Genomic DNA, 13764 nt, shown 5'->3' with positions numbered 1-13764 from the left:
GTAAACATTTAATTACTAGGTCGTCATGTAATTAGTCTTCTTAATTACTATCAAAGTGGACGCATCTATCACTTCAAAAAAATTAACTTAGGAGAAAATCTCATATGTATATAATATTGCTTTGACCAAGAAGCAGTTAGTACTCCTAGGTTTGAAAAATCATTAATCATCACTATTTAGCATTTATGGAGTTCACAATAAAATAATAACAATAATAATTAAATTATAGAAAATTTTATTTAATCCTTAAAATATCAAAATAAATATTAAAGTACTATTTTATTATTTATTTTATATAACAAAATATATTAAAAATATATATTTCATCTACTAATTCAAAGGCTTATGGTTTAAATGCAATGGCTAGTAAATTATATTCTTTAATATATATTTTTGACTTTTTATTATAAATTATAATCGAGATTAGTCAAAAGAAGGGGGGAAAAAGTTTCCTTTTCTTTTCAAGCTTTAACTCCAATATTTATCACCAAATAAAATAAAACAAATTATTTATCAAAGTACTGTTTTTATTTTTTTTATTTTTTTTTTTAAAATATGGAATTAAAGAGAGTGTGTTCAATTTAGAATTTAATGAATTTAAAATGAGTTATAGACTTTAAAGTATTTGATGGATTGTAATGAAATTCTATAGATTTCATAAAAAATTTATAAAAATCCAACGAAATCTTTAAGATTAGGGATGGACATCATATTAACAATTTTCTTCACAATTTTACTGTTAAAATCATTTCAAATCCATTAAAATCTATTATTTTTTAAAATTTTTTAAAATCAATAACTTTTTTAATACTATTAAATTTCAAAAGAATTCTACAAAATTCTAACTGAATATATTTGGATTTTACTAGATTTTTATAAAATCAATTAAAATCTGAATTGAATATAATTGGATTTGTATAAACTCCTTTAAAATCTAAATTGAATACTTCCAAACTTTTAAACACTTTAAAATCCTTCAAACTCTAGATTGAATACAATCCCGTAATTATATTTTTCTCAAATCTCATAAAAGTAAATGAAAATTTTCAAGGAATTAAAAATTAGGAAGGTGGCAATAAAGCAAACTTATAATGCTACCTTATTTTAAAAACTATAGCAAAAAACACAATAAATTACTTACAAAAAGAGTAATAGTTTTTTAAATAAAATTGATATTATGTCACTTATCAAACATGAATGGAGTTAAGAAAAAGATGGAATACAAAATCCAAACTTATTTGTTAACAAAACTAAAACAAAATTAAAACTTTGAAGTAAACAAAATATAAAATATAAAATAACAAAAAAAATGAAAAAGATCAACGTGCTATCAAAACATTACCTATATAAACAAATAAAAATTTGCATATAATAGGTAATCAGTTTTTAGATTTTTTTTAATTACAATTTGAGAGAAAAGAGATTTCCACTCAAATTTCAAATCTGGATCCAAAAATATATTTTTAATGTTTTATTATTGCGCGAAGCTTTTGAATAAAATAACTGTTTTTTAGATGAGATAAATAAAAACATATAGAAAAAAAATGGAATAGAAGATTGTAATCCATTTTCTGTTTTGGGTAATTGCACTTTGATAATGCTTGATGCTTATCCATTTTTTTTTAGATTAGACAAGGTTTTCCACTAGACCAAGTTTACAAATACAATAATCATTTTTTTTAGATCAAATGATCATTAATTGAAAATAAAAAATAGATAAAATAAATGGAATATAAGATTTTCATTTGTTTTATATTTTAGATTAATTATATTTTGATATCCTTGATTTGTAAAGTTTTAGAATTTAGGCTTTCAATTTTCAAAAGTAACAATTTCAACTTTTAATTATTAAATTTGTTGCTGATTGGTTCAGTCCCAATTTTGGTCAAACAAATTAGTTTCATTTGTATGAGAAAAGAGAAATTAGAGCATCACTAATTTCTCTATAAATTGCTAAATTTTGTTTGCCATATTAGAAATTCTATATATTTGTTCCAAAAAAAATCTTTCCAATGACTCTGGCAAAGACCCTTTTAGTTTAACGTGGTAAAAAAATAAATTAATACTGTCAAAGAAATTGTTATTTCAGATGATTTTTAAGAACATTTTCAATAGTTCTATCTATTAGAATTTATGTGGTATAAATGTTATAAGTTATTGCTTCATATATGACAAAATATCTATTTAATAAGCAGTATATATATTTAAAATTACTCTTCAATAGATTCTATTAAAAAAAAAAAAATTATATGTAACATTCTAGTGGTTAATTTTATATTTTATTTTATTATTTTTATTCCTTATTTTCTAGAGTTGTTTTGTTGTTTCTCTTATGCTGAAACAACCTAACCATATATTCCAGCAAATCTTTTCAAGCTAATTCTCAAATTTCAATTCCAATGCCTCTCTCAGTCCAAACCCAGATCCAAAACATCTTGTTTTCAAGCTGTTTAATATGTTCAAACACTCTCTTCCTTCACTCTAAACTCTTTCACATCGATTTAGTAAGATCTCATAATCATCAACCTGAAACCCTTAGAACTTCACTACAGCCTCCTTCAAATCCTAAAGCCAATAAAATAAAATAAAACTTCGATCCTAAAAAAACAAAATCTAAAAGGAATTGCAATGGTTACTTGTAGATATTGCTTTGGGATATGGGGGATCGAAATTAGGGGATGAAACTAGCTCCCAAGAAGATGACGAAAAATGCATTACTACAAAAGATTGTGTAGAAATTAAACGACAAAATCGTCATTTTTATGTTGCAGAGAGGATAGTAAAGAGAGATGTAAAAAGATTGGGATTGTTAATGTTGGTGGGGATGAAAAGGAAGGGAATAAGATAATTAGGATATTAGATTGGGATTGTTGATGTTGGTGGTGGTGGTGGTGACGAGCATCGATGCCTCTTTACCAACCACAATGCCCAATTTTTTGTTTTTTTTTTTTATTATTATTTTTTATTTGTGATGGATTCGTAGGTGATGAATACCCTTGGAAAATTGGATTTGTTCAACAACAAAATAAATAAATAAAGAGGAAGAAGGAGAAATTGCAGACTCATGTCTAACAACTCCAAGGAGCTTTTAACATCCTTTATTTTTTTGGTTGTCATATCAAATTGACAAAGCTCCTTCATAGAACATAGAGAGTTTTTTTTTTTTTTTTTTTTTTCTCAACACTGTCCATTCATTTGATATAGCAAAGTTTTTTTTTAAGCAATGGACAAAATAATAGATAGACAATTGGAGAAGCTTTTATGCAGTGTGATTCAGTAAAATAATATTTATCTGAAATATAATATTTTTTTTTTAAATAAATAGATAGATATTATCAATTTTTATTATTATTATTATTTTCCTTAAGAAACAAATAAATATATATATTATTAATTAATTGAAATTCAAACAGAAATATTATAAATTAATTTTAGAATTGAATGTTTATTAAGTAGACTTTATACCATATAAACTGGAAGCTCTTTCAACCTTTATGCCAAATAAATTGTAATTCATAAAACTATTAAAGATGCTCAAAGAATATTAATCGATGATAAAAAGAATATAAAATATTGTTATCAATTTATTTAACCAAAATTAAAATTTAAACTAATATGAAACACATTTAAAAATTAAAAATTTAAATCATTATTTTTGAAAATTAAAAACTTAAATTACAAAATCCCATATAATCCAATATACCCAAATGCAAAGTAACCCTTCTACTTTGACAAACACTACCATTTTCATGGGTTTCACGCATTAAACGCTTTTATTTATCTGCGACAAACGTTTTTGTTTATTTATTCATTTAACATTTTTCCAACAGAGTGGCTGCAGCGTGAATTTTTGGCCTTATCACTTTACGAAAATTCCCCACTCGTAAACTTTAGACATATCCGCGTCTCTAATTTCTCTGCTTTCTTCTTTCTTCATCTTCCTTGTTTTTGCAGGTAGGTGGTCTAGTTTTGTTGAAAGCAAATAAATAAAGTAAAGCTAATTCCCTCTTTTGTTTTTTCCTTTTCAAATTGTCATGCACTTCATTAATTGGTCACCTAATCCTTTTCCTGTCCCCTAAAACACTCCACAAACAATGCTGATATATCACTTCCACGTTGCTTTGCTTTACACACCATTTTCAATGCCCCACGTTCTTCATCACCTCCACTATTAATTTATATACATAATTAGTAATACTATACACGCTTGCTAAACATGTTTTATATTTTTTAATACTAAAAACAAGATCAATTCGTATCTTTCACGTCTCCCATTAAGATCAATATAATTAAAACTTATTTTGTTAATATTTTAAAAATTAACAAATTAAAAAAAATGGACACTTAAAATTGATATGGGTTTTAAGAAGGTGGTAGCTTAACATAAAAAAGCCACTTAATCTTCACATCTTTTGATAAATTTTATTATTGTCTAGAATAATACCGCGTGATACAGAACTATGGCCTGATGCCTGCATCACGGTCTGATACCTATGATACTAAATCATAAGAATATTATAACTAATGGGATATTCTCTAACAAAAGAAACCGAGTCCAGTTTACTCAAATTAACCGGAAAAAGTCCACTTTCGAGGCAGAAAATTAAATTAAAGCAAGAAATGCAAGTGTATATACATTATTTTATCCATCAATGGCGTTGGACAAGGAGCAGGTAATTAGAGACTCTGTGTGAGAAACGCGTGCGTGCTTGTAGTCTGTCTGTATGTGTATTCACATGCATGATGGACTTTCAAGTCTCTCTTTCTTTCTTAGTACAAACCCACTTATTTAAAGACTCCAGTTGATCTTATATATCTTAATTTCGGCCGTCAAATTTAAGGTTGAAAATTAGATCGGAAATTGGAAGCTCTATTTACATAGTACAGAATAAAATGTTTCTTATTAAAGAATTGCTAATTAAATTAACAGTAATGTTATAGATATCAAAATATCTATTAAATTTATTGATAAAATAAAATATATTAAAGATATTATTAAATAATATATTTATATAATCTAAATATGAATAGTAAAGTTTAAATAGAAAAATGAATGAAAAAAATCAATCAATTAAATATTATCAAATCATTTACCATGTTATTTGATAAAAAATTTAATGAATATTTTGTTAAGTTTAACATTATTAAAATGATTTAAAATGCCTAAGATGGTAAGACTGTTGGATACAATGATATTTAGTTTATTAAGCTGAATTCAATAAGGATGTAATAATTAATAATATTTATCATATAAAAATTTCCCACACAATAAATATATTTCTAATATATTTTTATTTTATATAATTTATCATTAAATTATCTTTCTTTTTTTCCTTTCTAAAAGCTCAAACTTTTTGAACTGGTAAGTGTTGAAAAAGTGAAATGTGGCGCGTATTGCCTTTTTCAGGCGTTATACTTTGAATAAATTCCACCAACAAGTAAGAAAAAAGATCGACCAGTTAAATATTTTCAACTTTTTTTTTTCTTTCTAAATTTTCAAGCTTTTTGAATTGAGAATGAGTAATATTTTAAACTTTCAATAAAAAAAAATAGTAAAAATCGACATCTCTTGCCCGTGCATGATAATAGATTGTATACTAAGTATTTTGATTTTCTATAATATTTCACTTTAATTAATTATTTTCTAACTTTATGATGTGATAGTGCATTAGCCCTTCACCATCTATCTAAGGACAATCGCATCACTGATATAATCAATTTCATGATCACTAACAACAGCTTTTTACTTTTTGTGACCTGTAGCATCCAAAACTTGGGGGGGAGGGGAACAATTTGATTATGAATGTGATTAGTGCCTTGGCTGTATCTTTTCATTGACAACAGATTTAAACAATAGTTGTGGTGTTCCATGTCGCTGGTGGGCTTAATTCACTTTTAAAACAATCCCACGTCGTAAACGTGAATGAGTGGAGGGACTGGAAAGAGAGAATAAAGAAACATGCCAAACTTATAGAAAATTGGATTGTCAGGATTATTATAATATATATATATATATATATATATATATGTTCACGATATGATTATGATTATACATAGTTTACATGTTTAAAAGCATGTGATATAAACTTCACCTCAGCAAGTAATGTAGTGCTCTAGTTCGCTAAAAGTATTGATTAATTAATGAGATGCACTTTTCCCATTTGAAGTAAAGGATATCAATAATGGCAGTGGAAATATATACAGAAAATCAGAGAATTTGCTGTTCGGAGTGGTGGAAACAGTATCTGACATTAGAGCATGTGAAAAAGTTATTAAGCATGTTCAATGGGATTTGAAATTGGATATGCTAAACACGCTATTTTTCCGTCATTTTATCAAGTGAGTGTTGTTTAATTCTATCCACCGAGCTGCTTTTCAAATTTTACATCCCTAGTGATGCATATTTCCTGTGGATAATTACAATTTAGTACCTTTAATATACATAATTGCTTCTCAACCTTCAAAATTTAAAATATTGTAATTTAGAATTTTAATTTTGAACTTGTTCGTATTTTGTTTTTGAATCAGTGAAGAATCTTCTTCAAAAGCTTTTTGTTCTTTAGATAAATTTCTACAGCATATTTTGATTTGGCATTAATAACTCTGTTATAAAAATTGTCATTTTCAACCAAAATCTATAGCATAGTTTATATTTATGTTTATAATTTAAATAATCATGATTGGGATCCATCCAATTAAAAAAAAATTAAATAATTAAAAGGAAAAAAATCCCTAATAATAACTGAAACTGAAACATGAAAGAATAAGAAACATTAAAATAAAATAATATAAAATATTAATAGCCAAAATATTAAAAACCAAGTTTTAAACAAACAAAAAGTGGTGCTTACTAATTATTATTGCTAAATGTATTTAATTTATTTGATAAATAAAATAAAATAAAATAATTTATTTTGAATAGAAAATTTTTTTTGTCATGTTTAAAAATTATATTTTAAAAATGATATCTCAAATTTTTTTTCACAAATAAAATAAAATAAAATAAAATTATTTTTGTAATTTTTTTGAAAAATTTATAAATATATATATATTATTTTTCATATAATGCTTAATCAAATAATTATAAATAATCTAGTCGTAGTGATTATTATTATTATATATATCATCGTAGACATAGAATATAAATCGATTTTCTATATGAAATTTTTATATTTAAATATTCATTATATTATTTTTACAATTAATTTTATCAAAAATATATATTTATAATATAATAGAAAGTCATGGTTGTTAGACAGCTTAATAATAATTAATAATTTTTTTTATACTTTTAGAAGGAAACCTAAGTATTCGGAATTTTAATAGAGACTAATCTAATTTTTATATATAATATAGTTTTGGTCTAATTTTTATATGTAATATAGTTTTGGTCTAATTTATTACAATTTAGACCCTTCAGGTTTTAAAAATTTATATTCTACTACATTTAATTTAGACGATCCTTTGCCAAAAAAGTTGATTAAATCAAATAAAACAAACAAAAACTTAAAGATCTATGTTACAATATTTTAAACTAGAAAATCTGAAATACAACTCTAGTTCCTAAATATAGGTAGAGTATCAAACTACCCTTAACCGCCAATATCTATGGTGAAGGAATTAGGATAAACAAATTGTTATGGCAAACCTCAGCAGCCATGCATGTGTTATATGATACATGGATTATTTGGTCAATCTCAAAAATAAGTTTCACAGCATTGTTTAGGAATTTTATTTTATTTTTCAATCGGGAAAATTTGTTTTAGCATTATATCTGATCAAACCCATAATTTGGGAATTATCATACATACATATATATATATATATATATATATTTGGTGAATCATCCCATATATATATATATATATATATAGAAGATCGTATGACATTAATTATGTGAAGGAAATTTAACGTTTGAAGGATTAGCACAGTAAGGTAATTGGCCATCTTAGAAATGTCGTAGTTGATATGTATTTATATATATATATATATATATGTTCGAATTACGTCATAATTGGTATCAATACTTGATACTCGCTAATTGATATCGGTCGAGACAGAATTTGTTGATGTTTGACATAACCGTTTAATTGACTTGAAAAGTCATGTACGTCTTTTTTTTATGTCTATTTTTTGGTGGTTGAATATGTATATATATAGAAATCTACATATAGCGTCTTACTTTTAATTGAAAATATCCATTCAATATTCAACCTTTTACTTGCCTGACACACATCCAAAAAATAGATTTCTTCAGTTTAATCTTTCAAATTGATTATGACATAATTGCTCAAACAACATATAACGATCGGGAAAAAAAAAAAAAAGAATGGTAAATGCTATGTATAATTATAAATGCACACTTAGAAATCAAATATTTCGAATTCAATAGCAAAAAAATATATGTTGAAAAGTCATAATTAATGAAGAATTTATATGGAAATATATATATATATATATATATATATATATATATATATATATATGCTCCAAATATATTGGAGAAAATCTGGCATTACAATTTGAATATTATTGCAGTGATATGTATTTGAATCTGTAAATAAATTATGTGTTTCTAGCATTTCTTTGCAAATCAAAAGTAATATTTATAATTATATTACTTTTCAAGCAAAAGTAGTATTTGTAATATATGTTTAATACCTAAGGCATGAAGAGGTCAATAAATTAATATGCATAGACGCGAACATATACAAGTGTACTCGGCTTCAAACGTACGGTAAACAAGACGTAAACACTACCTATTTCCCAAGACTTTTTATTTTTTAAGGAAAAAAAAATTGGGATATTACCATAAAATGTTACTTCTTGACCTCACCTAACTTCTTAAAAATAATAGATAAACAAATTCTATTCCGATTCCTTATCTCCTTTATAAATCCTAGTTGTAGACCTTTAAATGGTTGCAAATAAAAATAAGATTTAATTATATTTTAATACTTTCAATTTTTAAAATTTTACAATTTAATTTTTTAGTTTTCAAAAGTAATAATGTGGCTATTAATTTTTTTAACTTATTATAGACCAGTTTAATCTTTAATTTAACAAATAAATAAATAACAATTCTATTAACGTGAATTTTACGTGATCCATCTCTAGTATAGAAAGGGGAAAAAAAAAAAAAAGCCACCCTATTTTTCAATATCCATGTGGAAAAAATTATTGTTTATCTGTTTGTTAAATTAAAAATGGAACTAATCTATATAAAATAAAAAATTAATAATTGAAATTATTATTTAAGAGAATTGAAGATTTAAATCATAAAATATTAAAAATCTATAATAGTAAAGTGCAATTAATCTTAAAAATAACTTTATAAAGAAGTGCAATATAAATTTTTATTCCATAATATATATATATATATATATATATATATATATAAATATATATTGGGTTATTTGGGAAAACAAATTTGGTCAAGCTAATTAAAAGCAGTTTGTAAATTATTTCTTAGATTCAAGAATATAGATATATTTTTTTAAAGATGATCTTTGAAGTTTTAATTTACAACTTCATGATTTTCCAAAATTGAAGATAAAAAAAAAAAAAAAATTATGCACAAAATTGGTCAAATACTGTTCCCCTGGTGGCTTTGGTCCGTACACAGGAACCCAAGTACACATTTCGGTAGTTGCTTGATGGAAAAGTCATTTCCAAAAAAAAAAACAAAAAAAAAGTCATCCATTATTAAAATAACAAATAGGAAATGAAAAAAAATCCACAACAAAAACAAAAAAGAGTGTCATAACCAAACCAATCCGCGGAGGATAAGAAAAGGACAAAGTTGTAAATCAATAAAATAATCGAAGTCAAAAGGACATTTCAGTCAATTGAAGTGAAATATTAAATAAAGGAACCCCACGACTCAGGCTTTTGATGGCAGACATTTAAGAATCATTTTCAGAAAACACGGACACACAACTTGTACACGTACTGAGCAGAAAAAGTCAATAAAATCCCTTATACCAATTATACCCCTCAACGATGTTGTTTTGAAAAATCCACGACACTGAAAAAGCTCCGTCTATATATATCTGCTATTGATCCATTTAATCACAATTTTTGGGTTCAACTAGCAGTCTCCTTTGGCTTCCTCTGTTTCTTTTCTTTTTTCTAATTTACTCTCTCTCTCTCTCTCTCTCTCTCTTTCTCTATCTCTCTCTCTCATGGCCATGCAAATCGGAGCCACTCTTCCAGCTCTCAACCTTAACCTTTTTCAGACAAGAAGAGCAAGCTTCAAGTGCCAGATGTCTCCCTTAAACCCTTTGAGAAAACAACAACAACAGCAACAATCTTCTGCTTCTTCTTCTTCTTCAATGGCTCTGAAACCGGCTCTAACGGAGTCGGCGACCCGTTTACACCTCGCGAACCTAGATAAGCTCCTTCAGAAGGCACCACAACCACCAAGCCAATACGACCCTCAACCGGTTCTTAAAGACCCGAATAATAACAACAATAATGGGATGGTTGAAACCAAAGGAAAAGGTTTGCTTGAAGGGCTCAACTTGGCTCGGCTCTGGCCCGAAATGAAAGCCGCCGAGGACATGTCGCCAAGACATTTGAACCGGCTTCAGCGGCTTCTGTCCAAGACAGCTGAGTATTCGCCAAGGAATAACCTTGGAAGCCGCTGGAGAGACTATCATGGTAGGAATGATTGGGTCGGACTGCTTGACCCGCTTGATGAGAATCTTCGCCGCGAGGTCGTTAGGTACGGTGAGTTTGTTCAGGCAGCTTACCATGCTTTCCATTCGAATCCCGAGACATCGCCCGACGAGCCACCGTTGCCGAAACAAGTGGCGTTGCCGGATAGGTCGTATAAGGTGACGAAGAGTCTCTATGCTACTTCCTCCATCGGGTTGCCCAAATTGGTGGATGATTTGGCTCCGGATCTCGGGTGGATGACCCAGAGATCCAGCTGGATCGGATACGTCGCGGTTTCCGACGACAAGAGGGAGATCCAACGGATGGGGAGGAGGGATATCGTCATCGCACTCCGCGGTACCGCCACGTGTTTAGAATGGGCCGAGAATTTACGGGCACAGCTGATCCAAATGCCCGAAGAAAATCAAGACCCGACAGCCCAAGGGAAACCCAAAGTGGAGTGCGGTTTCTTGAGCTTATACAAGACACGTGGAGCTCACGTGCCGAGCCTAGCCGAGTCCGTTGTTGAAGAGGTCAAGAGGTTGATGGAACAATACAAAGGCGAGACATTAAGTATAACCGTGACAGGCCACAGCCTTGGTGCCGCCTTAGCCTTGCTAGTAGGTGACGAATTAAGTACATGTGATGCCGATGTGCCACCGGTGGCGGTGTTCTCCTTCGGCGGTCCCCGTGTCGGTAATCGGGGTTTTGCCAATCGTATTAAGGATAAAAACGTCAAAGTGTTACGAATTGTGAACTCTCAAGATGTGATCACTAGAGTTCCAGGTGTTTGGGGTGAAGAACTAGAGGCAAAGATAAGGAACACCAAAATTGGAGGTGTTCTTGATGTGCTAGACAACAACATGCCCTTGGCATACTCGCATGTTGGGACCGAACTTAGGGTGGATACAAAAATGTCTCCTTACCTTAAGCCCGACGCAGATGTGGCTTGTTGCCATGACTTGGAGGCTTACTTGCACTTGGTGGATGGGTTTTTGGCTTCTAATTGTCCATTTAGAGCTAATGCTAAGAGAAGCTTAGTGAGGTTGCTACAAGATCAAAGATCTAATGTGAAAAAATTGTACACAAGCAAGGCGAAAACCTTGAGTTTGAAACTTGAAAGGGAAGGACGACTTCCCTTCTCTAGTTGTTTACCTAGTCCATCTTGATAATTATTTCATATACTTACTTGAAAATAGCACAAATTTCTTGTACGAAGTACTTGAAATTATGACATGTTTATGGGACGTTATTTTCTTTCTGTTTTGACTTTTGTTTCATTTTCAAAGAGACTAATGGTTCGCTTGAATTTTTCATTTTTATTTTAAAATTTTTTCCCTTTTAAATGGATCTTAATGGCATTATCGTCTCTATAGTCGCAAATATTGATAGAACAACTTCTTTAAAGGTTAATACATGGGTAAAACTTGGCTGGTTGACATACACGAAATGTTCATCTTAATAGTTCGTATTAAAAGCATAAGGTAGTTAAATAAGTCATGAATCATGGATGACAGTGAACTCGTCCTATTTAAATCCTATAGTTCTCATACATTTTCAACGTCGAATTTTAGCAAGTTATGAAGTTAATAGGTCATGTATTATCTGTTATGAAACGAAAATCCTATTCTAAAGCTTAATTTATTAGGTAGGTGGAGGGAATTTCTCATACACTTTCATGCTGCAGTTTTCTTCAGCAAATTTTTACTTTCACACCCATTGAGATCCTATATGCCCTAGTCATTTGTCAAAGGAGCTTTACACCAATGTGAAATTGAAGAACTTTGGTCATGACACTGTCCCCGCTAGATGGACCAATGCCTATGTTAATAGGCCCAGCAAATTTATTATATGAGCATGCTCCAATTATTATTATTAGGTGGAACGAAAACGAATACAGTTCATTTAAACCAATATTTTTCTCATACGATGCAATATGAAATTTGAGAGATAGTAAAAGTTCGTAGACTTTTTTTTTTTTTTGGTAAATAGTAACAGTTCCTAGACTTGCCTACTTGATTTACAGAGCTGAACATGATATGGACGAGAACGCAAGGAGCCCATAACGCGGATTAGATCTTTCGTCATATTTATGTACGACCAATCATATGGTCTCATGTTATGGAAAAATATAGTTATTTTCTTTTACTTGGTTTATTTACTTTTTATTAATGTTTTTTAAACATAGTGATATCATATATATCATTATCAGACAAAGAATGTTAAAATTTTAAAAAATAAATAAAAAAGAAAAAAATTCAAAAAGTAATGATATGGTAAAAAAATATTGTTTGTCACTATTAATAAACTATCACAAATAAAATTTACATGTCAAATAACAATTTAAATGATTGTTCATTTTTAGAATTTTAATATAAAAAAAAACAATATAATCAAATGTTCTAATTAAAATTTATCAAATAAATCGGTAATCATCATCAAATGATAGCAAATAACAAAATTTGATATGATATTATCTAATTTAATAAACGGTAGAAAATAAATTAAGAAGGAAAAAATATATCATTAATATATCAATGCTCAAATAAAAATGGAAACATGAAAAAATGACACAAGATTCCATCTCTATAACACAATTCAAATAAAAAGGGATAATTAAAAAGTTAATAATTAAAGGTTAGTTGATTGATTATTTCTTAGATTTTAGATTTCAACATTATTACTTGAGAATGTGCATATAGAATAAGATGTACTTTACGTTCATAGAAATAAATGAAGAAAGATAATGTATTTTATGAGACCATAGAAATAATGTTACAATCCATGATTTTCTATCCTTCTTTAATAGCAATTCTCTTGTATACCAAACTTAAATAATAAAATATTTCCAATATGAAGTTTGCTTTATGAAGATTAGTTTTTAAAAAATAATTAATTAAACTTATTGTAATAAAATAATAATTTAAGGCCTCCTTGAACGCTTTTGTACATCTTCTACCTAATTTATTATTCTGTGAAAGCTGTTTTCTATTTCTTAGTCCGAAAACAGTTTCTCTTTCTTTTTCTTATTTTTTTCTTTTAATTTATTAGAGTTCAAAATATATTTTAAACTAATGGGTAGGGAGATTTCTTCCACACGGTTGA

At 28.2% G+C, this 13764-nt stretch overlaps 1 protein-coding gene across 1 annotated transcript; it reads left to right on the top strand.

The window, feature by feature from the left end:
* Positions 1–10078: 10078 nt before the first annotated feature.
* LOC107434995 (phospholipase A1-Ibeta2, chloroplastic) lies at positions 10079–11920 on the top strand. Its single transcript, XM_048463396.2, has one exon. The coding sequence runs from the start codon at positions 10185–10187 to the stop codon at positions 11826–11828; it is 1644 nt and encodes a 547-aa protein (XP_048319353.2). The 5' UTR covers positions 10079–10184; the 3' UTR covers positions 11829–11920.
* The last annotated feature ends 1844 nt before the right edge of the window (positions 11921–13764 follow it).

Source organism: Ziziphus jujuba, chromosome 6 (genome assembly GCF_031755915.1).
Source record: "Ziziphus jujuba cultivar Dongzao chromosome 6, ASM3175591v1".
Classification (NCBI taxonomy): Eukaryota; Viridiplantae; Streptophyta; class Magnoliopsida; order Rosales; family Rhamnaceae; genus Ziziphus; species Ziziphus jujuba.
Note: the sequence above shows the minus strand (reverse complement) of the source record. Positions and strands in the feature narration are given on the sequence as shown.